We start from the raw sequence: 27,070 nt of genomic DNA, 5'->3' as shown, positions 1-27,070 counted from the left end.
ATGGCTGTTGTCTTTTATTTGATTTTGTTCTGTAGTGTCACTTTGATATTATCCCAATGCTTTATGGTCTGCGCGGATTTCAAACTAAAAATTGTTGAATTGTGTTGTAAGAGATGTTGTACAACAATGGTACCTCCTTCGAAACTTAATGACATTCTTGCGTGATGTTTGAGTTTCATATTGTCTGCTTCGGCAATAAAAATCTAGTAATTCGTCTTTAAGAGACCCGCTTGCAAGCACGGCAACCAGGTGCACTTTCGGCCTTCAAACATTGTAAAATTACGGGCGGTCAAACGTGCGTAGGGGAATCAGTGTTTTTTTTGTTCTTTCTCTCGACCCACTTTTTTGTTTCGTCGCTAATGTTTCCGCCGTCCCTCTAAGGAATTTGGTGCTTGCTTTGCTGTGTTTCTATATGTGTTTGGCCTAGGTTATTCATTTCATAACGTTTCATAGACCTTTTTTTTTTTGGAAAACAGATAAGAAAAAAAATATACGTGTGCGTATTGTGCTATATATATATATATATATATATATATACGATACACGATTTGTATAAAAGAGACTAATCCTAGTAATAAAGAAGAAGTTATAGTTTAGTAGAACCAGTTATCCTAAGATGATACGCTGCGCAAATTTGTTAAAAAAAAGTTGAAGTTGCATGTAAAAGGGTACTTCTCTGAAAAGAATGTATATTATGAAAGCTAACTAACAATATTAATAGTTGTCGTAAACCCATGCTAAGAGGCAATTGATGACAGTTAACGCAAACTTTTCACAGAGGTGTCGTGAATCCTGTCACTGGTAAAAAGGCTAAAGTAGAAGCAAGGCATTAGTCTTTATATAATGTACATTTTCCCTAAGTCAATAGTTATTTTGATAGCTTGTATAGGTAATACATAAGTCATAGTTAAACTGAGTTATTGCAGTGGTCTCCATAGTAGGCAGTATTACTTACATCGTTGCTTTTCTGAGCCTTTAGTGTGCAATTTCGTTTTTTGATGACATGCCTTCGTTTTATCTTGTTCGTGTTCTCTCCACAAGCGTTAAGGGTTTCTTGCCAGCCGAGACGGTCAGGACTGAAGCGTTGCCTTTCCACCTTTCCGCCAACGCTAACCATGAAGGTTACGGCAATGCGCTAGAATATCCCAGATCCCTCTTTGCTAAAGAGTATTAAGGATAAAAAAAAGGAGCTGTTTTTTTTCAGAAACCACGTTTTGTAGCGTAACATAATTAACCTATTTGAAGTTTGCTCCTTTATTAACATTTTGGTCAATTGATGTACGCCCATGTTGAGATAATGCATGTCTGCAAGCTACAAATTGTACTACTTTTGTCGTAGATATCGTAAATCACCTTTCTGTAGGTTGATACAATATAAATAAGATCGATGTTTGCTTACTGCGACCACCTTTAGTTAACGAAGGCAATTAAAGCTTTATTTGTGTCGTTTACAGAAAAAAATTCATGGAAGGGGTAACTGCGTAGCTTTTGCCGTGCATTGTTCGAAATTAGGTTTCTAGGTACAAATATTGTCTACATGTTTCTAAATCTAAAGGATTTCAGTCATTCAGGACAATAAGTCTAACTACGCAAATGCTTTCTAAAATTATTTCAGTACTTCGAAGTAATCCTAAATTTAGAAAGTTAAAAAAAAGTTTTTTGTAGGAAACTACAAGTCACATTATAACACTTGTAAGTAAAACTGAAAGGCTATTTAAAAACAAGCTACAGGTATAGTTCAGCTCCCTAATAACCTATCGTTCCATCTAAAACGTAAATGCTAGTGGTAAACGATCACCTACAATTATTCATATATATTTACTCGCAATATAATTAGGTTATTTTCTAATTCATCATATCGACTTACTTTATTGAATTGTTAGTAGTGTGTTACGAGTTGAATTCTTGGGTCAGGTAACATTAACTGTAATGCTCAGTAAGAGTCCATGAATATAGCCAGTGCAACCCTACAGGATATGATCGTATCCACTATATATTCTACAAATAGATTAATTTGTTTCCAGTTTCGTTGTGGTCAAAATCATCAAGGTTTATCAAGGGATCGCATAATATACGCCGTATACAGAAAGGTGTGCACCAAGTACGCCAACGCTGAAGGTTATTACTTTATAAGCAAAGATTCCAAGTGGGATCTTTTATGCTTAATAGAAGAAACACAGCTGTTGCCTTTGTGTTCCGAGGGTATGACTTTGCTCCGCATTAGTCGATGCCGCATAGGTTAACGATTCAAATGGTATTTTGAGGTTATCTATAGAATGGGGAAATCTAAAATACGGTCATAAGCAGAATAAGAAAAAAAATAGCTAACGTTCATAAAGAATTCTACACGTCTATGTGACTAAAATATCTTGTTATGTCGAGCGTGGTCTTGCAATAGTAATGTCGTGTAGCTCTGCATCATTATTGAATTGTAGATGGACAGCACGGGCGTCCGACGGTTACAAGTATTGCCGTTCCTTGTGCGTCTACGCTAACGTAGCAAGTTGGAGCCTTACACCAAACAGCACTAGGAAGAAGTATCGACGTTTACAGTCTATACACTAACAATCTTATCGAGATATTCTTATATGCAGAAGTAGTAGTTTGCTAGTCTTCATAGAGCCGAATATACTTCGAATTAAAATGATAAGCGCAGCACTCGGATCTTTTAAATGCTCGTAGAAAGATTGTTATAAAGGGAAACTGCTAGTGTATTCCAGGTGACGTAGCTTTATCTGTTAGATGATGTAATCAACACATAGCTTGTCATTCGTTTAACAAAAATATGCACCATTTAAAAGGTTTTAAAAACTATCAGGAAAATGTTATAATACTTATATATATTTTTTGCCTAGCATAAACGTCTTTCATTAGTGTTTTGATTGGTTCTCTAATGCGAATTCAACCATGCATTTTATAGACTGACTTCAAATCAGCATTTTTTAATGATATTAATGTTATTAACATAAATCTTAACGTTAACTTTAACATCACACTCACCACTGACTTTATTTTATTGACCTGCGTTAATTTGACTTACGTAGAACCACTATACGTGTTAAGGAATAGGTTTATACCAAAAAATCATGCGTTTCAGTGCGCTGTGGTTTCTCGCATTAAATGTATGCATCGACAGGTCACTGAAATTAAGCCCCCGTTTTTAGCTACTAGTTTATTTGCAATTGACAATTCTTAGTTAATTACTACCTAACTATATCTTTCAGGCCTATAATGACCTTTATAGATTCTAATGACGACTCTTATGTGATACTTCATTTTTACCAAATTAAGGCAAGTACAGCTCTTGGACTTGCGTTAATTGCGCTTAATTAATACTCAACTATACTTACTAAAAAACAGATGTATATTAATGTATTATGTATTTGAATGCACTGAGAAAATGTTTCTACCGTAGTTTCTACAACAGGTTTCTACAGTAGTCAGACACTAGGCTAAATCTCGCACTTTTATGTAACTCTTTTAAATTAAATTTTTCTTTCGTTAAAAGCCTAATCAACGTCTAATCTAAAAATGCTACTACCTCGCTTACTAAATATAGGTGATATGATGACTTTAAGAACTTTAGTAATGGCCTTGATGTGACGCCCACCTTTCGTTTCAAAATTAACCTATTTATATATTTAGTAGATATGCGCAGCGAGAATTATTAATATCATCAATTCTAGCTAGAAGCGGTCCGAACCTGCATACAAGGGCTGCTTGGAGCTAAACAATGGCAGTTTGCTGTCCGCTTGTTGTATGCAACATTTTGGAAGCAGCGATGAATATCATTTGCTTGTCCGCGAACCTCACCAAAGCTGCTTCATTTCCGGTCGTATCACCCGATCTGCTTCATTTGGGTTACACAGCGTTTGACTTAGTTGGAGTCCATTGCCTATGCCCAAAGCCGGCCTCTCCAAAAACTCCATAAAATTCAACTGGACTGCTGCCGGAATCGGCAAGGCCTTAATTTGGGGCGGTCAGGTGCAATGAGACGTTAACAGCTACCCCAATAGCGTAAGCACGCTTCAAGGCTCTGTTTGATAGACTTTAAGAAGAGGTGATCCCGGTCTACAAGATACTATGCTTGCAGGAGCTGTTAGGAGAAAGGTTTTTATATCGCGATTTAGAAGAGACACTTCCTAGTAGACCAACTGGGGATACCGTACGCTTTCGAGACCCTTCTAAAGGATATCAAAAAATGCTAATGATAATTTTGTCAACTACCTCACAAGGGATGCGTCGGTGAATTTCGAAAGGCTTATGCAACTCACCCGCGAGTAGCCGAGCTTAGACACATCGAGCACGGCGAGGAGGCCCGGTGAAGGTTCAACAGTCGGCCCCAGATGTTTCAAATGCAGAGACTGGGGTTATTTCAAAGATCAGTGCCCGAAGCGCCGCTTCCGTCGAAGCAATCTGCCTAAACGTAGGCGCCGATGACCCATTCGTGCTCCAATTTCGTAAAAGAGTTGCAATATTCGGCCTTGGGCAAATGTAAACGTAATCACATCACGGTCCGTAAATGAGCTATACTTATTGCTCACTGCAGAACCTTCAAAGTCTCTATATTTATACTATGCTTGGCGCACCTTGCTGACGGTTCTCGAGGCAGTTAATGTCGAAGTCAACCGCGGGCCAGAAAAGCTGCGAAAGAGCTAACCTTAGACAAGTCGTTTATGACGAGAAGACTTTGGGATGCCTTTAGTAAATATAACGAGCCTGAAGAGATTCATGAGGTAAGCTCCAATAAACAAAGCAGCTTTCCTTCCCTAGATGGCAACGGGTCTCTGGGGTTAGGTGCAGAACTGATAGCTAAGCAGCACGATAGTTTCATTACGCTTCTTGTAGGCCAACACGGCCACCTATTCAAGCAGCTGGACCGACGAAGAAAACATTAAATAGTCATTTACCACTGTCGATTTAAGTGAAGTTATACTGTAGCAACTCGCGTGGTTTTTCCAAACACTTAGAATCCCATGACAAAAACAAACGTACTTCTAGAGCAAACAAAAAAGACTAATTCATTTCTTTAACATGAAGAATCAAAGTTTCCTCCTTTTATTACGAACTTTTCTTCGATGCTACAGCGACAGCTATTATAACAGTCTGGAGACAATTCTCAAAATGTATTCTTTCGTCGTGCAAATATAGATTACCTTTTCCATTGAATTTCTTCACTAAGTTCGCCTGAAAATTTGACGTTGAGTAGATTACAACTAGATATTATGACACCTACCCTCTCTTTAAATATCTAATTCACCTCGTGTTTATCGGGCAGATTTATGACATCGTATATTTTTCAATATCTTATAGTTTGTTGACGCATCCCATATAGCATCCCTTAAGCATACCATATTTAAATAAAATACCCTTTGTACATCGCATGTACATAGAACTGGCGGAGAGCGTCAGGCAATGGTGAGCGTGAAGTATTTCTTTACAGAAGACCTAATACATTTTTAGACGTCCTAAATTCTCTAGTTGTGAATTTGGTGCTGTCGACAATCTGCGCATTTATCTTTGCAAATTTTGCAAGATCAACACTTAAAATAGGGCAGTAATAAAGACTAACTAGTGCTAACATTTGTTCGTCACGTCACCGTTGGATGAAGCGGACTAAGTTTATTCTGAGAGAAAGCACTGATGATGGCTTAAAAAACAGCGTAATTAACTGAACCAAACCTCAGTCATCGGTCAAACGTATAACAAACTATTTTGAATTGAGAATTATCTAACCTTCATTTGGCATTACTGTGGGCTAAATACATGTCGCAGACACATCAGTTGCTCAAAAAACCGCAGAAAACCAATTCGAACTCAACGTGCACAGTAGAGCAGACTATAGGTTCCTCAGGTATTCGTTAAAATGATTACTTCCAGAAACATCTCAATTGGGGGGAGAAAGGGTAAACCTATCTGCAATAGCCTTAATAATTGAATTTGGTCTTCGCTGATACTTGTCTCGCAATTCCTCCACCGCAGCCTGTACCTAGAAATCGAAAATATATAATCACGTTAATAATATTATTTTAAAGTTTACAACCTTTTCAGGTAAAACACAAATGGTTCTATTATAAAGTGGTATTATTACACTTATTTTACGGAAGCCTTTGTGAACATAGCGTCATCAATCGTCTCAAGGAAAGATCGCATTAATGACTAGAAAAAAAACATGAGACAGCGCGGCTAAACTTAATTGTCACAACCGGTTGAGTGACGGCTATCTCAGTATCGTGAAATATGTTTTAGTCCTCAAATGAAAATCGTTGTGCTGAAAAGATGTTATTACTAGTCTTGCTTACTCTCCTGGCAAACTCTTCTGCGGATTCGTCCGTCCCACAAGTGAGGGGTTTGCCTAGGTACGTTCTGAAACGAAAAGTAGTTTAACAGGTAATAATGAGAGGTATGGTTAGGCACGTTCGTGTTACACAGTTACCACATAATTAATATTAGGTGATTGTTCTTTTAATTTTGAGGCTTGTAGACGCCCAAAATATTCCGCGACTGCGGTTGCCGAGATATTTCGTTTAAAAACGCATACGTAACCGTAAAAACCCGTCCCTTCTGGGACGGGAAATAATATAAGTAATTTTTTTCTTAATGATAATGAATTCTATTTGGGGGAACTATCATTACAATGTTTATTTATATATATTTTGCTTGAGGCTTATATAAAGTGCTACCTGTAATATTGCTAAATATTTCCCAGTAGAAAATTAGAAATCAGTAAACAGGTACACTACTACTATATGGACCAAATGTTTGTAACTTCTTTATATTGGTTATTTATATCACGGAAACATGCCTTGCTCTTCATGTACGTCAAAAAAAAGGCAAAAAAAGCATGTATGTTAATAATAATTAGGGACGACTTAATCTACTTAGGAACTAGTGTCAACCAGAAGGAGCCTCGTAACTTGTCTAAAGTATGCTACAGACCTCAGTTTAACAGGCCATCCTCCAGAAGGAATCAGGATAGGAATTCGTTTTTCCAGATACCATTGGCGTAGTTTCTCTGAACGACACATATGCACGTGTTACGTTAACATGTTGCAAGCTGGCTTAAACGTGATGATCCATGTAACACAACCTACGCATTCATATTACATTCTTTTCCAGTTTTATACTACCTCGCCTACTTGCATTGCTCGTTTTATGTCTAAGCATATGACAGAGCATGTACCGTTCAATTACATTTAACTCGAAAGAAATACACTACCGACACATTGAAATTATGTAAGTGTTTCTAGTTTCAACATTCTTCATCAAACACATAATACATATTCTCTTCAAAAATTACGGATAACTTAATACGTATCAATGTTATCGCCATAATAATTTCTCAGAATAGAATAGATCTTGAGAATTGATTTGTGACGATTACCACGAAAACCGAAAAAGTACATCGTGTATAGTTGACGCGTGTTTATGGTGAACATAGGTATTATCGGCGCATCAGCTTCTTTGGCCACGCGAGCAAATCCTGTGCGATTTCGCCATTCAAGGCTGTAACCATGAGAGTGAGCAAATGTGCTGGTAAGACAGAACAGTTGATGGAACGGTAGCTGCCCGTTTATTAGTTCGAGTCTGTATGCAACCTAAAATCTTTCGATGTAGATTATTCATAAGCCAAATAAATGAATCTTCAAATATACAGACATTTTGCTTTAAAGGTGATCCGTTACGCTGTAGAGTACTAATGAGTAGGTTGAATGAAAGTAAACTACACATGGCATAAAAAAATAATTTAAGAAAAGCCTGTGTATTTCTGCCTTGAGAATCAAGCAGGCCCCAATCGGCCATAGCTATTAAAATATATGTATGTAAATAAATAACAAACCTATAATTTTCACTGAACATAGCTTCGTAGGCACCACCTGGAAGAATGAATTTTAAGGATCCGTTCCGCAATTCTGCCACGAGTTCATCCCGTCCACCCGATGTACAGCCACTTAACTGTACGCAAAACGTAAGACATTTAAAAATGTTTTGATTTCATTAGGCAGCTAATACTGTTCGGCGGTTTTTGAGTCATAAATCGTAAATATAGTATTTTACAAAGCGATGGGAAGAATAGCAAATTTCTCAAATAAAATCTTACCTTAAAGAGCGTTCTTAGTAAAGGTACCTCCCAAAAGAGGCGGTCGATTGACCCACTGATCATTTTATTGGTTCGAAGAAAAAACCAGCCTATAAAGGCGTATAGGTCGACAGGCAGAAGCGCATGATACGGAACTATTAAAGCGCCACGATCCAGTGGAATGTTTTCGACACCAACTACGTCGTAACCTGAAGAAGACACATGAATTGAAGATGTGCCCACTCTTACTAAAATGTTATACAACAATGAAATTTTCGAATCTCGACATGATTTTCTTGGTAAGTGTGATTAAAGATTAAGAGACAAGTCATTTTTTCACATATTTTTAATGCTTCTGACAATTTTTTCTCCTAATCTCGTTAATCGTTAAGGACGATTTGTTTTTGTGTTATTGTTTGTCGAGCGTCTTAAAGAGTTGACATGAATATGGATTTGAGGAAGGTAATTAGAGAAGTGGTTGTCTTAATGTTGCAGCTAGTTCGGTGGAAGCCAGTTAGCCCTGATCTCTGAAGGTTAAGCTAGATCTGCTAATGGTCCGTGAATTGACCGTAACTTTAGATGGCCAGATAAAACCGCCGGCGAAATTACCATTGGTTAATATAGGCATACGCATACGGACGGGCAAAAGTGAATTATCGGTTAGTAAAAATTCTTTAATTTAATTTAAAAATATGGCTTAACAGTATCTGTCTTTCTTTTCTTCTTTATGAACTGCTTGTCGTAATAGTAATAATTAATAATAATAATAATAATAATAAATAACACCTTTCTCTACATTCTTTGGATAAATACATACCGTGCAAGATTCTTAGGCTCGGCATAATGAAGAACTTGCCCAGGCATGAAGCGACCCCGTAAGTGCTCTCAACGTCAAACCCCAGCTGATTAGATACGTGAACTGCAACTGTTAATATTGTAGCCCCAGCGGTAATAACATACGGCAATAATATGAAGTGCAGCTGGAATGAGAAGAGAATAGGCAAGTTATTGCACATCTTCAAATTGCAAATTTTTCGAATCTGAGCATTATCTTACCAGCAGGGTTATTTATAAGTTATTTCCTCCTTTGTGAAAACTTGAATACTAAGATCCATTACTTGTATGATGTGCATAAAATTCAGAAACTAAAGAACTACGTATCTCAAATCTTCGATTAAGTGACGGGCCTAAAGTAGTAGCACTTATACAGAAAATTTGAACCGGACGTCGGAGTTCAATTAAAGGACCCTTTTTAGAAACCTCATGTGTGCTACCGTCTCTGTATTCAAGCCGTAACACAATCAGATTAAACAAAAAGTCAACTACAAAGATGTGAAAAACATATATATATATATATATATAAGATAACGTTCAAACGGTAACATAAATAACATAAACAAGCTTCGTTAACCGAGGAAGAACATTGGGAAGTTACAGCGAAACAGTCCGAAAGTTTGCTTGCATACTCAAAAAGGTGTCCATTGCATTTAATTAGAAAAATTACGTTCCAACATACATGCAGGCGCGATCAGTGACCGGACCGACAAGAACTATTTTGCAAATAATACCTACATACTATCATCGTGATGTAAGAGCACAGTTTGATGATAATCTTCCGATCGGACCAAGAGCGTTTATAGAATGCGTTGTTTGTTTTCAGACTTGACGCCACCGGGTACTTTCTTATGAGTGTACCTCAAAGGTAAAGTCTGCACCAGAAAAGCCACAACACTGGAAGATTTAAAAGCTGCGATTGAGCAAGAATTGGCTTCAAATTAAATATTTGTAAACGTTTTTCAATCAATGGTCCCCCGTTATCAACGGTGTATTGACCAAAGCGCCATCAACTTTAAACACCTGCGGTAGGAAGAGAAGTGTTACATTTTATCTAGATTATTTTGATGCTTAAATATTAAGGAAATGTAAATGAAAACTCAACGTGTGATCATTCAAACTGTATCTCCATTTTTTCTTCTAAACACATACGTATATAATAGTATATACTATTGGGTTGTCGACAAAAGTATTGACCGTTTTTGAGCCAAAATAGAAGCAAGTATTTTCTAAGTTTTCAAGTAATATTGTGATTCTAAATATGTACCATTTTCATCAATGATCTTCTGCTATTTTACTGGTAGCACCAAAATCCCGTTACTATAGAACTCTGATCTCTGGGTTACAAATTGTGACAAGTGATCTTTACATTCCTCCAGTGAAACTAAATTAATGCTACTAAGGAAGATTTCCACAGGCCGGAACATTTAGGATTCTGGCCATACGGCGGATGCAGTAAAATTTACAATCTCAGTCCTTTCAGTTTTTACGAAGTAGCAAACGGTGTATATAATCTGACATTGCCAAGGAAAACAATAACGTTTTCTCTCTTCACTAGCTTTCGCCGATTTTCCAACGCCTTGGCGTAATCTCGTCAGTTGTCGACACAGTCTAGGTCCGAATCAATCGTTTTTCCAGGTGGTAGCTATTCGACGTTTCTGCACGATTCTGCTCCAGTACGTCCAAAAACATACCATATTCTTTGACGTCGATCTGGGTTTTGCCACAGACAGATTACATTTTTTTCATCGCTTTTTGGTAGAGTTTCGTAGATGGATATACGGTCGAGTAAATTATTTTTCATCATTTATTGCGGCACCGAGGCATCCAGCTTCTTTGTAGCCCGGTTTCGTTAAATGGTTTGACGGTATATGTTTAGTTCTTTGGTGATATCATCGAGTTATTTTCGGTCAACTTTGAAATCATTTCTTGTGTCAACTGAAATAATTGATGGAGAAATATATCAGTAATTCTAGCGATAGTACCTTTATAGGGCCATTTCTTCTAATAATGCATCTTGATTATAGACAACAGCGTTTATTTTGAAACTAAGCTGCATTTGTGCTTTTAACGCAATAAAACGTTAAGAATTTTGGCAGAATCTCCACTCGTTTTCAAAATGCTCTCTCATAAATAGAGGCGTTTCGAAAATTTAAGCACATTGCCTGCCGTTAGATTAGCCTTCAAATGATATCAACATCGATTCGACGCGACCCACAATATACGAGACATGTGATTCAAGACCATCCAGCTAGACAGGTCAGGTAGTTATTTTTAAACATTTTTTTTACCGGCTCATCGAAGACAGCATATCATTTTACACTGGAAATACCGCATTTATATAGACTGCAAATATAAATGATAGCTCTATTACTAATGAGTAATAAAAATCGACAATTCCGGGATCTTGTCACACTTAAGGCAGAATTATTCGATGTTGCCAGTATTAGTTGCATAATCATTAAATATGTTTCCCGGATAGAAGCGGCATCAAAACGTATAATCTCTATATTCTTCTAATCCTATAATGCATATAAGCGGGATACAGTACCTGAAGTGGAAATTAGTACATTTTTGTTAAGCCAACTCTGTCCTTCTGATTTTAGATTTTAAGGACAAGGTGCACACTTAGCTCTGTAGCCACGCATCCTCCACACGTATGCTTGCACCTAGCATTGCTAACGGTTCTTTTCTGTCAGGAGACATTGTTTCCTTTCTCGTTTGATTTCGGATGATCGGATGATTCAAATCGTGTTTCAAAAAATTCCGTGTCTCTTTCTCACTTACGTCTTCAGTGGGCTAAAGGTGACTTTTCGGCTTTTGCATTTTTCGCCCTTCTCTCAGTTTAGGAAGCCTGGACGTTAACAGATTTATAAACTGCACACAAATTCCGTACTGTACAGATTCTTTCTTCTTCTGTGACGCGTTGCCGTAAGAGTATTTTACGCGGTCGCTCAGAGTTGGACGCGGAAGTTAAACTAACACAGTTTCATGGTAATAGCCTCGCGTTGTTCCCTCGGAGTAGGCAAGTTAAAACCGATCTATGGTACGTCATTCTTATATGGTTAAAGAATGATGAGCTTGCATCCTCACGGTGCTCAATCAGGTAGCGGACATGAAAACAGGATCACATAATTAAAGCTCTTTATGTATATAAAGAAATTAAAAAATAATTCCTTTATTGAACTAAAAGAATCATAGGCGAAATTTAAAAGTAATTCGAATATACTTACAAGAAATGGTCTTAAATACCAATATGGCCAAAGCCTCCATAAAAGCCAGGGAATCAATAGAGCAAGGCCCCAGAGCATTGTGTACGCCAAGCGTAGTTTAAATAACAGCGAACCTTGGAAACGGAACCTGCAAGATGGCAGCCAAACCGCATAATGTGCGGTCATTTAAGGTAGACTTATTCGCGTCCATAATGGCCAACAAAACAATAAAAATTAAAATGACTAAATATACAGAAACCATAGCACTGGTTGCTGTCAAAAAATGTATAGTGATTCGAAAATATATTGTTAATTAAGCCTTAAAACGCAATGCTCGCTATAGAATTTTTGCGTCGTTTGGCTGGCTTGAGAAAAGTCCAATTTGATAGAGTGCCCGAGAACTTTTGTCCATATACAAAAGGCGCACCAATATTTAGCGTAACAACATATACGCATATATATACGCACGTATATACGCATGTATAGATTCGTAGACATATTACTTATTGTCGCGTGCATTACTGATTAGCAAATTAACTATATATTATTAGTTTGAAAAACAGGCGTTGTAAATATTTATACAGTAACTGAACAAAACAAATATTGTCTAGCTTATTATTTTATTAGGCAATTGACAAAAGCCCGTTGATTTAAATCGCAGAGAAAGCTACTTCCTCCTTCGCACACAGAGGAAAAAGGATAAAGTAGGACGAATTAAATAGGTAAGAATTATTGATCTTTTATAGTATTGCATTGTGTATCCTAGAATCTACTTAGCATCTCAGGCCAACGCAACGCCACCAAACTCAAAACGATATGTCCTATTGTTATTGTAAAATAATTTGTTTACAAACAACAAACTTGTTCCTTAAAAATGCGCAGTATCTACTAGGTGAAATTTAGTCTGAAATTGGCTGGCTTATACTATTAGAATGCAAAGATAAGGGTTTGTCAGATTAGTTACAGGGAAACACGTAAAAATCAGCATTGCTATGTATGGAAATTGACTCGAAGGCCAGCACTTAAACCTGACAGCTAAAAGAAAATAAATAAACACTAGAAGAAAGACACGACGCTGGAGCTTGTAGTCGCGAAAAGAACTAACCAGCTCTTAATAAAAAATAATCGCTAAAAAGAGATCCAATTCTATGTGAAGGTAAACAATCTTGCTTAAAGCAAACATTTCATTTTATTACATGCAAGCCACTTGAAGCGTAAGAGAAGGACATGACTTGTTTTTATCATTGCTGGGTTACAAAGAACCAAATTAATCCAGTATTTGTCCCGGTAGATAATTTCATTTGCGCCGTGCCTTCTACTTGCAGTTTCCATTTTGGGTACCAAATCTTCGTCTTGGTTTCTCTACGTTTTATCCTAATTATCGCAGTAAATGATTTTTTTTCTGCGAAATTTGGAGCGATATATCCGAGGTGGTAGCCAGATTCCAGACTTGCATTGCAATGCACGATTTTAACTACTACGATACTATTAAAGGTAGGATGATGACAAGCTCTCCTGCTTACATTTAAGGTGAGTATGGGCACAAACGCGTATGCGCACTTCTGTTTTATTGTCCGTGTAGCTTAGTCAGGTACCTGCAGTCTTATAGCTAGCAAAGCATTTGAACTCAGGATTGAGCTAGATTAAAACTAATCCTCTAAGATATCCTTCGAGTATATGATATATGCTTAAAGTATTACATCTCAGTCACTACAGAAGCAGCTTCTAGTTTCGACTGATGGTCTGCCAAATCACTACTTCATTTTCTCGATCAATCGCTTGTCACGCACCGCTGTATGTGGTAATCATAGCTTACTAGAACTTACATTTTTGACGAATTCTGCAGCAGTTCAATGACGAATATATCAAATAAACGGATACATTAGGGAAACACACAAGCAACGATTTACGTGATTCTTTTTTTCTTTTCGTAACCTAAATACACAAAATCATTCGAAATCAATGCGATATAAGAAAAAAAGATGACTTTATAGTGTAGAATCCAGTGGCCTATCAGTTGACAGAAATAAACATTTTTTTGGATGTGATATATTCTCTTTAATATGCATGCGTGCCTTCTTACCCATGATGATCGGGTAGTTCATTGTTACGTTGTTCATCTTAATTTCGGGAGAAAGGGAACTACCCTTTCCGTTATTCACGCGCTGCTCGAGTGTAGTCTACGCTTTTATGGGAGCAAATGAGAAATTCGTACACTCTTTTTTCCTTTATTTTAATATTCACCTCGTAATATAAATGGCAGCTAGTTTTTTTCATTAATGTTAAGCCAAAAACAATTTGTCAATTCTAGATGCTCTTTAGGGAATAGTATAAAACATCCGTTTATTATAACCTACTAACCGTCCTTCTTTTTTGACAATTGAAAATTTTGACAAAATTTTCAGAAAAATATTAGGTTAGAGCAGTGACAATACGTGTTTATGAAATGCGTAGTATTCTATCGACCCATTTTAACAAAAAAAAAAACACGTTTTTCTTCATTGTCTGATTGCCTGCGAACATACAAACCGGCAGAAAAGCTGATTGATAAAAGTAATTTATTGTTTAGATAAAGAGCAAGACTACAAATTAGAAAAAAAGAAAGCAGAAAGATGTAATCTTATTATAAAAATAGCATGCCTTTCAATATATTTTTATGGACACGACATTTTCAATAGGTTACGTTGCATATTTTTACTATTATTACAGCATCGATGCTATTGAGCTTTGCCACTTGACTACCCAAACTCTCACTTCACATAGCAGACAATCTGTCTTAAGCGAGTTAAAACTTACTTGGCCCGAATGTCCGGTGCATCTCTATATATATATATAATCCTAGTGTATAGCGCTCTGTCCATACCACGCTATTTTTTTGTTCAGTTAAAATAAACTGCTGAGTTTTCTCACTATATCGAAAAATGACTATGCGATTTTACATTTATTTAAATCAGACTATATCTATTCATCTTTTCTAATAATAGTAGTAGTAGTAGTAGCAGTAGTCAAAATTTGGCATAATGCGATTTATTTATTTAATCTTTTTTTTTTTATAAAAAATAATTTAATTTAAATTTTAAATAAATTAATTTAAGAACATTTATTTAATTTTCTGATTTGTTAGCTATTATAGATGGTATCTGTGTATATGCTTAGTAGTGTGAATATGTCCTTGAACATCGACGGATCCTACGCGTCGTTGCGACAGATCCAAGAAACAACGACGTGTAGTTTTCCTGGATGAATGCGAATCCATTGCGACCCGAACATTAATATGATGCCACCCGCAACAATGGCTACAAATTTTCCGCCACGGGCTAAAATCTGAAACAGAACTCGAGTAGAATGAAACCCATGCCATTTACAACCTGCCTTATAGAACAGATGTTACATCTACTGGTGGTATTGCTTCCTATACATTTTACGCAGGTGACTTGTCGTACCCGAATATTAACGTTACTGAGTTCATAGACTCTCGCAAAAAGTCACTAATCAAATTTCAAGATAGCCTATAGAAAACAGGGTGATCGTATCTGTTCAAAAATATACTCTTCTAAAATTCCGACCATCAAAATGTTTACTACGCGTAGAATAAAAGGGGTTCACATAGTATAATTCCATTCAGCGTGATGTCTATGGAAAGATGTCGTACAACCTCGTACGGGCCGGCTTTACGTTTAATTTTTTGATCAGTGAAATGCTGAACCCAAATCACAATGCAAAGGGTAAGTAAACTGACAAGATTTCGAAAAACGACTAGTGCTCTTTAAGAAAAGCTGATTATTACGTTAAGTTCTTTTGACTAATCAGTCCTTTAACTTTTTAAGATACGAAAAATCTTGACAACTTAAAAAAATAGTCCTATTTAAACACCAATAGCACAACATGAAAAGTTTGTCGTTACGGTAATAATCAAAGGTTGAAAGGAAGGTGTTCTGCGGCTTGCTAAATTGTCTAGGAACGAGCAACGTGCATGTTTCACAAGCATGGTGCTAGATAGTTTCCTTTTCTCTCCTACTCACGAGACCTGCCCTAATTTTCATTATCGTAAATCTAAATCTTAAATCTAAGACCACATAAAAAGAATCGTCTATTACAAAATTCAAATACGCTTATCAGCTGGCCTACGCATTTGCGCAACTGCTGCGCGTATACATTGAGACCACTGCGTGATCCTGCGCCTGTCAAAATCAATACCTCTAGCCCAGACCCTCGGTTAGAGTAAAAAGCTTTTACTGGTCGAAATAAATAAACGTAGATGAATTGAGCACTATTTTACCGGCGAGGAAATTGGTAAATATAGCTAGATAATTTGGAATACACTTTGATAGGGGTATAAGAGATATTCTCGTATCCCACAGGCAATGCCAGCGGTGACTAAGGTGACGAAACAACTCATTAGAATAATGCCAAATATCTATGGCACTAGGAAAGGGAACTGGAAGCTCGTCACGTCGGTCGTTCGATCCATTACCATATTTGAAGATTTTAGTTTGGTTTACATCAGCGTTGACGCCGACAAGGAACTGGGGCGCTACAGCGAAAAGCCCAGCGTATACATGCACTCCGTACCATATAAACGTACGGAACTGCACGGCCTTAGCTCTCGTAGAAACGGTACCCTAGGGCGTTAAGTTGGACGAATGATAAGGACTATAGGAGGACTCTACTCGAAGCCTAAATGAATTGAAACACGCAAACACGGCTGCCCAAGCGGAATGGGAGACGATACAACGCGGGAAATCGGGAGCCGCGCTTAGGTATATCATCTCAACAATCGCTGGCTGAATAGCTCAGCGCCGAGAAAATTCACAAGATATTATAATATATAGCCCAGTTCCTGGCTGCACACGCAAAGCTTCAGTTAGCTGCACAGAAAAAGTAGGATACTTTCACAATGACCGCAGTGCCGAAGAAAAAGTATCCCTCAGTGGATTATCCTGCGTTGGGATTGAACCGCTGCACGATAGCTCACCGAAGAGATAGTCAGATTTTTTCGACTTCGTTCTTTACATCCGTGAGACGGCTGAACGATGACACCGAGAGGAACAACTGACCGTAAGTGTACCGATTGGTAAGGAAATTTTGAAAAAAAAAAGCAAGAGTGCTCCAATTGGCCGGCTACACAAAGTAAACAACGCTAGATGGAGGCGGTCTCGTAAGATTTGGAGCTGTGGCATCTAATATTGAGCTAAGCACGATTACACGGGAAGCGATTACAAAAGGGTAGACCCTTTTGATAGTGATAAGATAAAAAAAAATTTAGTAGTCGTCCCTTCCAGGATTGGCACGAACACCTTAACATATCTTCAACGCAATATTGGTTACGTGGTTCACACATCATTGTTTGCGTGCCACTAGCATTGACTTAAATTAACATCAGTCAGAGGGCTTTTATTGCAATATCCTCGGATTATAAACTGTCTACCTTGACATCTCGAAGATGTTAGTTGGAAAAAATTTAATCGAGTCAATTTCATTCTACGACAAACCTGACCTTCAAGTGAAGAGAAGGTTAAGTAAACAATTTTCCACTTCGCTCGGAATAGAACGCATCGATCAATAGATATACCGAGAGGGAACCTAGAAAATTGTTAGGCTTCTAAAGATGTATTGATCGATTCTAGTTAGTATCTTTGCGCGTATATGGCACCCGTTGTGAGTTCCGCATGTACATTCTATTTAGGTTAAGGAATAAAAAAGTTCACATTACAAATAGTCAGCAGCTTTTAGACTTCAGTGCACGTATTTAAATGGAGAGAACTAATTACTTTTCGATTTTCTATTAGTCGATTCTCTAGTGGACTAACAAAAATACATTTTTCACCAGATAGAACTATTAAAACGCAACGCTTTAACACAGACCTAAGCATCAATATCGTTGTACAGAGCGTATTCCTAGTGTGCATTTTTAGCTTCACTGAAGAGCACCTACCTTGTCTTGCCACCTTTTGTTGATGATGCAGTTGGCGTAACCCATTCGGGAAAACGTAACACTCGTGTACAAGGGAACCCATAATTCTGGTAGAAAAAAGTGTAAGAGACTGTCAAATTTTTTACGGAGTTGGAATAAACGTGAATTAACGAGGTCTCTCATTTCGATATAGTTATACAGAGCTAGCTCGACGATAGCATGCGCATCCTCCGTTCGAGAATCGCTAAATTCAGAAAACACCTTCTCAAAATCCGTCTGGGATGGTTCTTGGGCACGATAGGTTGTCAGTAGACCATCGAGGATCAGCACATCTTCAAATCCCTAAAAGATGACATCAGCAAGCATCAACAGTCTTTTCAGTCAAGTTCTTGTTTTCCATTACCCATTAAAGTATACCATTTACACGCTGATTATACATTAACAGCTTCTACTATATGTGTTCGCCAGAATTGCCCTCGTCCATGATTTGATTGATCTGATGACCTATATAGTCAGTTTTAATGTATCGGCTAAAGGGATTTTCTACGTAACTGTCCTAAACTCCTAACCGCTCATTGATTTTAAATAATCGCAAGTAATTCGTCATCTAAACTTTAATTGTAAGCTTTGTGTTAAAATTATTTTTTGCGTTAGTTACACATTACCAAAATGGTTTCGCTAATCCGTGTTTTCGATTTAACGATATCGCTTTCGAGTGTGCTTAAACAACAAGGCTCATAGCTAGATTTCCATTCGTTTACCAGCTAAAGGCATGCACAAAATGCGTAGATTTGAATATAGACGCAGAGATACTTTAATCCTCCAGTGTCCTTATAATAATTTCTTCTTCCGCTTAGTTCTTCCGGATTCCTTGTATTGAGCCTCCTATCTTGAGACACCACCTGAGGCAATCTTAAAAGAGTAATACTGAAAGTTGTCGAAAACGAGACAGTTGATTCCAACAGTTCCTGGACTGTATTTTTACTTGACACTAAAAGCGTTAACAAAAAAATCCGTTTAACTGGAATACCGAACGACACTACTCGGAGTTGTACCTATTTAAGAGATTCGGAACGAGGCCATCTATAGCCTATTGTTTCTCATTTCAAACCTCTTGAACACGTTCTAAGTATTCCTCTGTTCAAAGCACAGTCTCTTTTTATGAATTTAGAAGGATCGTAACGCATGCAACAGATTCATTCATTTATTGTAAGTATCTGATATGTAGTCAGATAGAGTAAGCTCAGTAATTACTAACATGTCTTTTCGATTTAGTGAGGTAAAAGCAGCATATACAGTATATTTCCTAACGATTCAATGTGTACCTTTTTCATTCTCCAATAAGAGAAATATCTGTTTCTGTGTCTTCTCCTCCTGTTTTCATCCAGTCTCAGCAAAATGTTTTCCTTTTTATCCAGTAAATGTTCTCGTTACTGACTTCACGTCTGGTACCACATGCCTAAAATATCTCACGTCGCGCATTTACTTCCAGTAATAAAATCGCTTTTTTCTTCATAGTACTGATATATTAAGTTAATGATATTTGATTAACGCATTTTTCGTTTCAACTATTGTAACTTCGTGTAATATAATTTGTCATTGCCCATGATGCGAAAAAGGTCAGGCTGTGTATATTGTATTATAATGCCCAAATCTTTGAAAGAGCACTAGCGTCGGAGCCACTGCAGCAAATATTGGCACGAGGTGGCTGAAGCAGATATAATAGTCGACTAATATTAATAAAAAGCTTTGTTGCTCACGATGTCTGAACGGATCCATAAAATTTCGGCTCACCTTCTCAAAGAAACGTTTCGATGGTGGCACGGAATAAAATATATGGTGCTTATCTGGATCCCGGTTCCGGCGTAGCTTTCTTCTGTTCCTGTCCGCCCCATTTCGGTTCCATGGATTTCTTTCTGCTGAACTCGGCGTTTTGTATCAACGATACAGGGTGCGTCAATTCCCTTTCAATATTCACTTTGAATCGGCTCCTTTTCAGTCTCTTTCCGTGTATCATGCCAATGTCTGGTATACGCTAGCTTGAAGCTAATCGGACTAACAACTATACGGCTATAGCGCAGCTCGCTTTCTGACAAGCGAGATCATATATTTGGTTGTCAAAAGAGTACTGATCGTTATTAATCCAAAATTGAAACAATAATCTTTGAAAGTAACATTACTAAATCAAATATAGGTTATTTTGGTAGATAACCTTCTGCCCTTTTTCTGGTAACAACATAGTCCCGTAACTATAGCACGTCCGTAATTTCTGGGTGAGAAATTATTAAAACCACATTAACACTATAGAAAGAGTTTTGTAGGAACCAAATTAGTCCACTAGTACAAAATCCGCCCTATACGGCGAATGCGTTAAGATTTATAATCTAACATATTTTGGGTTTTTGTAATCCGGCATGATCATGATAGCAGATGACGCTGTTTTGGTTCAGTCGATTTTTCAACGCCTTCTTATAACATAGTTTGCTATTATTTAACACCCGAGGTACAAATCAATCGTTTTTCCAGGGAGCGCCGTCTCATAATGCATGATTCCTGTCCACTAAACACATGGCACCAAACCTTCTCTGGTGTCAGGACGGGTCTTGCCATACACTGCAGAACCCATCTTATTTTTTATTTGGACATTGTTATCGTATATGTTATGTGTACGTTTAAAACTTTAGCCGGAAAAACGTTTAATACTCTTTCTACAACCTTTATATATATATTGTAATTATTCCTTAGGCATGGTGTCTGAACCTACTACTGGCTAATAAACGACGCCTGAAAGCTGTGCATACAAATAAGCTAATGCTGTCAAGCATCTTCGCGACGAATACTGCTTGTTTATAATCGAAGATGCTCATGTAATGGGACTCAAATCTTTAGAGTTAGTTTAAAGACAGGATTATAAATGCACACATATGGCGCACTAGTGATGTACGTATATATATGTATATATGGTGGCGCATTCGAAGTCAGTAAAACCTTTTCAGGCTGTATGTCGCAACGAGCATGTGTTTCTCTGCCATTCCTGGTTCCAGACGAATGCCAGTTCTTTTTAAAACAAAACAACAAACACATCATAGTAAAAAATAACTAGTCATTTCCTCAGTTTGAGCGGGTATCAGCTTTTTTCTTATCCGATATCTTCGGGCTGACCGAAACGACAATGACATAGAGAATTTTCTTTTTCGTTGGAAGTCGACGCTCTGCCTAATACTAGTTTTTATGCTAAATAATCCAACAAATCGCAACATCCCTAACAGAGTTTAAATTTCAGGGTTTGAATATTTAGCAAAAAAAATTCTCCAAAAGACCACTTTTGACCCACCTCGATCTTTTATATAAAAATTAGCAGACGCTTTGACGAAAATATCAGCTATCGCTTGGGTCGTCTACGTAGGCTCCAGTAGTTAGTTTTTTTTGAGAGATCCAACGCTTGTGATACTTGCTGGCCGTTTTTTCCTTTGGGACTTGCCATACTCTTAGGCTGCTACTATGCCAAAATTTAATTTTGTTGTTAAACTTTTTTCATGTAGCATATTTGGGGCAATTTTACATTATGTTGTTATTATTATTAGCGAATGGATTAGATACTTAAATTGAAGGTGTAATCGCGGTGAATTATGATTATTTTAAATGAACATTATCATCACGAAAAACGGACGCGAAACAATTCGTTGCAATATCTGTCAACAATTTTAGCAACAAAGTATAGGAAAAATTCTTAAGTTAGACGCGTCATCTTTTCAGATTTTCGTTTAACTAAGTGTTTCCATCGCTTGCACCTCAACGTCTTTGGACGCGATATTAATAGCTACCAATTATTTTCATTCTTTTTAATGGTGTAAACCAATGGCTTTATATATATTATTGAAAGATTTGGAAGCCATTAAATTTTTAGTGATTAGGGAATTAGGATTTAGGGAACAGTGTTTTGGAGCTTCGTACACTAAAATAGAACGAACTACCTAGAATTTGTGTAAAAAAAAGCCTGCAGTTTGTGCATTCGATTTAAGGTTTTTACTTTGGATTTTGCTGTCTGCTCCATGTGCTTGCATTATACACATAAGACTACTACGGTTCAAGAGCGCAGCAGCTATAGTTTTAAGGATACTTAAGAACACACGCTTGTTTTTAGGATTTTTTTTAATGACCATTAAATGTTTCAGCTTTCTTCTTCTAAGCTTAAAGCTGCAACCGGTACGACAATACCGTAAGTAAATTTAACCTTTATTTCATTTATTTAGTTTTCAATTCAAGTATATTAATTCACTGCCCCTGCATCCACTGGCTAACATTGACAGTAGATACTACCAACTACGCTTAACCGATTTCATCACAAACCAAAGCCTTTAAGGAAAATCGCTAGAGGACGGCTGATACATCAGGGACGAGCTGGATCACAACAGGCGAAATTGCTTCAGCTTCTGTTAATTGTCCACAACAAATATCCTTGATACCATTGAAGGTTAAAACAGTAGTTTTCCTGCTTTGGTTACATTTATCGTAAATATATAGTTCTCATATTATCTGGCGTCTAGGCTGCATTTTAACTATATGAGAAAAATGTTTCATTATGCTGAATAGGACAATCAATTTCCATGTAATGGCCAGAAAAACTGGGCAGAAGAATTTGCAGATTTCACACCAAACGAAGTCGAAAATGGTACCTTACTTGAATAATAGATATGTACCTAAAATCGCAAAATTTACGTTGACTAATTGCTAAGCAATAGGACGAAAATAGTGTTGGCAGATCCATATGAGAGGATTCCCTAGACTGTGAGATGGAGACGACCGACGCCACTTCTCCGTCATTGGTTTCAGATGTTTAGGTAAATGGAAATGTTGTAAACTTCCAGTATAGACAGTACTCACACAGTTCATTCCTTGTCCGTAGAAAGGGACCATTGCGTGAGCAGCGTCGCCCAACAGCAATGCCCGTCCTTTGACGTGGTAAGGTGAACATTTAATCGATACGAGAGATCCAGCAGGGACGGACGTTAGAGTAGACACAACAGATTCCCTGCCCGCAGATTTTTCGTATTAGTAATGTCTCTGCACGATAAAGACGAAGAAACATAAAACCATTCATAGAACGACCAGATTTCTACAGTATTATGTACTGCTAGAGAACGCATTTCGTAGGAACTCGTGACTAAATCTAACGGCAATTTTTAAGAAAATTTTCAAACTCAAAAATGCTTTTCCGTCCTACTAGTAATGATCATTAACAGTTGATTGATTATCATCAAATTAATGGTACTCACTCTCCGATCAGTGGCACTGAATCAGGAAAATATTTGTAGAAGAATTCAAGTATCTTCTTAGGAGAACTCAAGGCCTCGAATTTAGTAAAAGGCATAAATAAGGTGACAGTGTAGGAACCGTCTTGATTGGGCAAAGCTATCATCATGAAGTCCCCGCGAGGCCAAATATGTAAGAAGTTAACAGCCATCTGGAACTTGCCGTCCTACAGTCAAGGGGAAGTCACAAGCAATAATCAAACTAGACAGAAAAAAGAGTAAATGAGACTTATCATAAAGCAAGATCAAATTCAGATTATAAGGACATTTACACATAGTTTATGAACTCTTATTAAAGAAGTCATTGCACCTAGGCTCTAGTCTACCATTTATGGATTTTTTTACCTTTGGGGGAATACAAAGCTCGACGTAACCATGTTTGATATACTTTTGTTCAAAGTAGAATCTACCTCGCCGTAAGACGTCTTGCCTCATCCTGGAAAATGCGCCGTCACAGCCAAGGATTGCACGATAACCTCCAAGAGACTGCTCCTCCCCCCGGGTCGTTCTGCAGATTACTTTGCCCCTCTCTATTTCAGCTCGTACCAATTTGTGCCGAAACAGAAGTCGAACATTTGAATCTTGCTCGGCGCGGTTTAATAATAATTCCAGGAGATACCTTTACAAGAGGACGATGAACGTATATTACACTAGCAGTCGAAACGACATAGCACCCTTGTTCCAATTTTAGCTTTCAGTACATATCGTATCATGCCTGTGCTGCTGAAGAGACTGACATACACGTTTCTATCTTGTTCCCTTTTTGATCTATTAAATCTACTTATCAATCAGAGTAACTTGTTTTTTTTATATCATAGGTCAAGCAAAGCGTTGGCTATTGGATTCGAACTAAGAAATAAGACAAGAGATGCCTCATGACTATTTTAAGGATATTAAGACCTTGAAAATTGACGAAAAATATCTTTTATTATCACAGATATAGAGAAATAACGTGCATTGCATGTGTTGTACATGCCTTCGGCCTACAGAGTAAATGCATTGTCCCTTTCTCCCGTACGGGATAGAATGTGTCTTGCCGTTTAGACCATGAATCATTCTGGCGTGCATGGGAATCGCATGGTTTCGAATGACTTCATCTTCTACGCCAAGAAGTCGCAATGTTTCCTGACCACGAACGGAAAGAGCGAGGTTGATGGAACGACCTACTGACAGCTCGGAAGTCTGTAATGATCGCAGGTCTTCTCGTAACTCCAACACATCAACTTTGAACCCTCTCCGAGACAACATGCATGCACATGCAGCGCCCACCTGTAAAAAGGGTCAATGCAAACGACTGAAACTTTCGTCAATCTTAGTGTTTATCGTCCTCTGGAGTTTTGCAGTTACTTTGCTGCGGCTGGCCTATGTAGGTTATTAAATCAACGACGAGAAAATTTAGGAGGAATGATTTAGCCTAATTTTGGGTCATAATGATAAATGCGTAATCTATAAAGCTCAAGTAGAGTAGACAAAGAGCGTTAGCCTTGATGATTGGGTTTCTTACATCAAGAGGCTCTGGTTATATATTCGCTGGGCTTGATGCGTCTGTCTAATATAATTGTGAAAGTTGCCAAACGGCTTCGTCAATGAGTGAATGCTAAATGTCTCTGCTAAATTAAGATAATAGTGCATTCTAAGATACTCATCGTAAGATACATTGTGTTCACAGATAAGTGAATGGTCACTTTTTTTAGCTTGATTTACCTCGTCTCATGAAAAGTACCAAAAATAATGAAAATACCAACAAAAAATTCGTTTACAAGCATTTGCAGCAAGGTCACCGGTTTATGTTGACATCAAGTTTACGCTCAAAAAAGAACGAAAGCCCAGAATGAGAATTTTCAGCACTTAATTGTGTTTTATATACAAAAGGTAAAGAATACTGCAAAGACTACCGATAGTATGCACTGCGTCTGCGATCCCTCGGAACTTATCTTACGCACAATGGTAAAGGTCAATCAGTTTCTTCAAAAAAGGAAACATCGAGCCCTATGAGTGATCTCGTTATGGGTAGCCTGTAGGGTTGCCTCAACGGCGATAACAGCGTTTACGAATGAAAGTCCACATGGCACGTCAAAGATCAGAAACATGCTTAATCTATCATGTCAAGCCGTTCGCGTTAATCTATGTTAAAAATGAATAAAAAAAAAGACAGTATTTTTAAAAACTACTAGGAATATCTAGGAAAGAAGCCGGATGGGTCTTCTACTTGGTACGATCGTGACCCAAGTTGTAAGGTTATATACTATCTTGTTTACTACGGCCACGTTTAAGATGTGATTAAGCTCGAGCTAATAGAAAACCTAAATCAGCAAAAAACTGACAGTTTTTATATTTTTGAAGTCATCTTCTCTACGATTTACTCATTCCATTCACCGGTAATATGCCTCACTCTGCGTACTGAATAACAAAAATCATCCAGAACTATCTGCAAACATATTTTTCCGTTATATAACTTCTTTGTTTATAATTCATGAGGGAGGTATTCGATTCTAGTTGTCTCCCCATGCATAGCAGCAAAACAAGTACAAATATTAAAATAAGACCATTCAAATCACAAAACCAAATAAACATGATCGCCAAGTGACAAGTTTATCGATAAAAACTTACCAAACCCCCTCCAATGATGGCAATTTTATCACCTTTAGCCTGATTTTCCATTGTAACCCAGGTGGTCAAGTTGTCTGAGGAGATTCGTCCTCACGGCAGGGGCACACAGTAGGTACTAATTAGACACACAAACGATCATCTTGTCAGCGATGTTTGCACCTATGCTATAAGTTTGTGGTGTTTTACTACCCCTTCGTTCCTTTCTCCGCTCGATGATAAGATATCTACTCGGTTATAAGAAGCCCTTTGCGAAACTCACCCGAGAGGAGTTTGGTACTGCAATCGGTTCAATAGGGACTAAACTATTTATATTTTCGTCTCTCATGATAGTGTGAACTGTCACATATACATTAATAAGCATATTCGTGTACAATGAATGCATGCGCATTTATGTGCCTGAGTAATTTCCGTCTTTCCACTAACAAGAAATGCGTCATTTCTCACATGAATATTTACCGATAAGTTAATTTATCGTGAATTCATTGCGACTTTTTGTGGTAAGCCTTTTTTTATCTTGCAAGTAACCTGCTTCTTCCTACTCAAATTCGACAATCTCCTTCATTGTTAAAATTTATTTGCCAATCATTGGAAAAGGTGATAATTCCTCAAAACGGGTCTAGGAGAATATAGATTTTCAAACATCCGCTCCTCGCAGTGCGGCCTTGCATCGGGCCAGAAAAACAGATAACTTTACCTCATCTATAAAGTCGTTTCCGTTGGCCAACTTTGTTTCTTTACTACAACGGGGTAATACACACAGGCTTATTGCCCATCTTATTCTTCTCAAGGTTTAGACCCACGAAAATTTCGAAAATATAGTTCATAGGTATGAACTATAAGCCCTTTCAGCATGGATTACCACTTTACTGTTAAATAGCAACAAAGTCAAATATGGAAATTTATTTTTTTATTCAATGTTGTTTGTAAACATTGAAAAACGTACAACGTTCAAGGATGGTTCCTTCATATCTTTTTAATTGTTGTCGAGCAGCTGCTCATACCAGTGTTATATTTGTATAAAATCATTCATTATATTTCATTGTTTTTTTTTCATATCAAAATGTGCAGTTTAGCCATAAATAGACATTGTGCATTTTTATTCAACTCG

The 27,070-nt window shown here is 37.5% G+C and overlaps 1 protein-coding gene and 1 long non-coding RNA gene across 9 annotated transcripts; one reads left to right on the top strand and one right to left on the bottom strand.

The window, feature by feature from the left end:
* The first annotated feature begins 66 nt into the window (after nucleotides 1-66).
* LOC111272007 (uncharacterized) lies at nucleotides 67-10,034 on the top strand. 6 transcript variants are annotated; one of them, XR_015315567.1, is made up of 7 exons: nucleotides 67-249; nucleotides 2,025-2,090; nucleotides 7,863-7,969; nucleotides 8,180-8,379; nucleotides 8,576-8,739; nucleotides 8,906-9,080; nucleotides 9,741-10,034. It is a non-coding gene; the product is annotated as an uncharacterized LOC111272007 (long non-coding RNA). The 6 variants fall into 6 exon arrangements; XR_015315566.1 differs by lacking the exon at nucleotides 67-249 and adding an exon at nucleotides 264-295 and having other exon boundaries at nucleotides 2,025-2,118; XR_015315564.1 differs by lacking the exon at nucleotides 67-249 and adding an exon at nucleotides 267-295.
* On the bottom strand, nucleotides 5,025-26,155 carry LOC111272005 (kynurenine 3-monooxygenase). Of its 3 annotated transcripts, none has more exons than XM_086973126.1 (10): nucleotides 13,953-14,167; nucleotides 12,148-12,274; nucleotides 8,898-9,060; nucleotides 8,102-8,289; nucleotides 7,841-7,956; nucleotides 7,385-7,506; nucleotides 6,940-7,015; nucleotides 6,303-6,366; nucleotides 5,737-5,989; nucleotides 5,025-5,187 (listed from the first exon to the last, which is right to left on the bottom strand). In XM_086973126.1, coding segments are annotated over exons 1-9 (960 nt in total). In that variant the 5' UTR covers nucleotides 13,955-14,167; the 3' UTR covers nucleotides 5,025-5,187; nucleotides 5,737-5,887. The 3 variants fall into 3 exon arrangements, with proteins under 3 accessions (XP_086829252.1, XP_022708867.1, XP_086829251.1); XM_086973125.1 differs by lacking the exons at nucleotides 5,025-5,187; nucleotides 5,737-5,989; nucleotides 6,303-6,366; ... (3 more) ...; nucleotides 8,102-8,289; nucleotides 8,898-9,060 and adding exons at nucleotides 10,023-10,852; nucleotides 11,702-12,011; nucleotides 18,062-18,382; ... (3 more) ...; nucleotides 24,329-24,621; nucleotides 25,963-26,155 and having other exon boundaries at nucleotides 13,953-15,450; XM_022853132.2 differs by lacking the exon at nucleotides 5,025-5,187 and having other exon boundaries at nucleotides 5,579-5,989.
* Nucleotides 26,156-27,070: the final 915 nt, after the last annotated feature.

Source organism: Varroa jacobsoni, unplaced genomic scaffold, assembly GCF_002532875.2.
Source record: "Varroa jacobsoni isolate VJ856 unplaced genomic scaffold, vjacob_1.0 contig01393, whole genome shotgun sequence".
NCBI lineage: Eukaryota > Metazoa > Arthropoda > Arachnida > Mesostigmata > Varroidae > Varroa > Varroa jacobsoni.
Note: the sequence above shows the minus strand (reverse complement) of the source record. Positions and strands in the feature narration are given on the sequence as shown.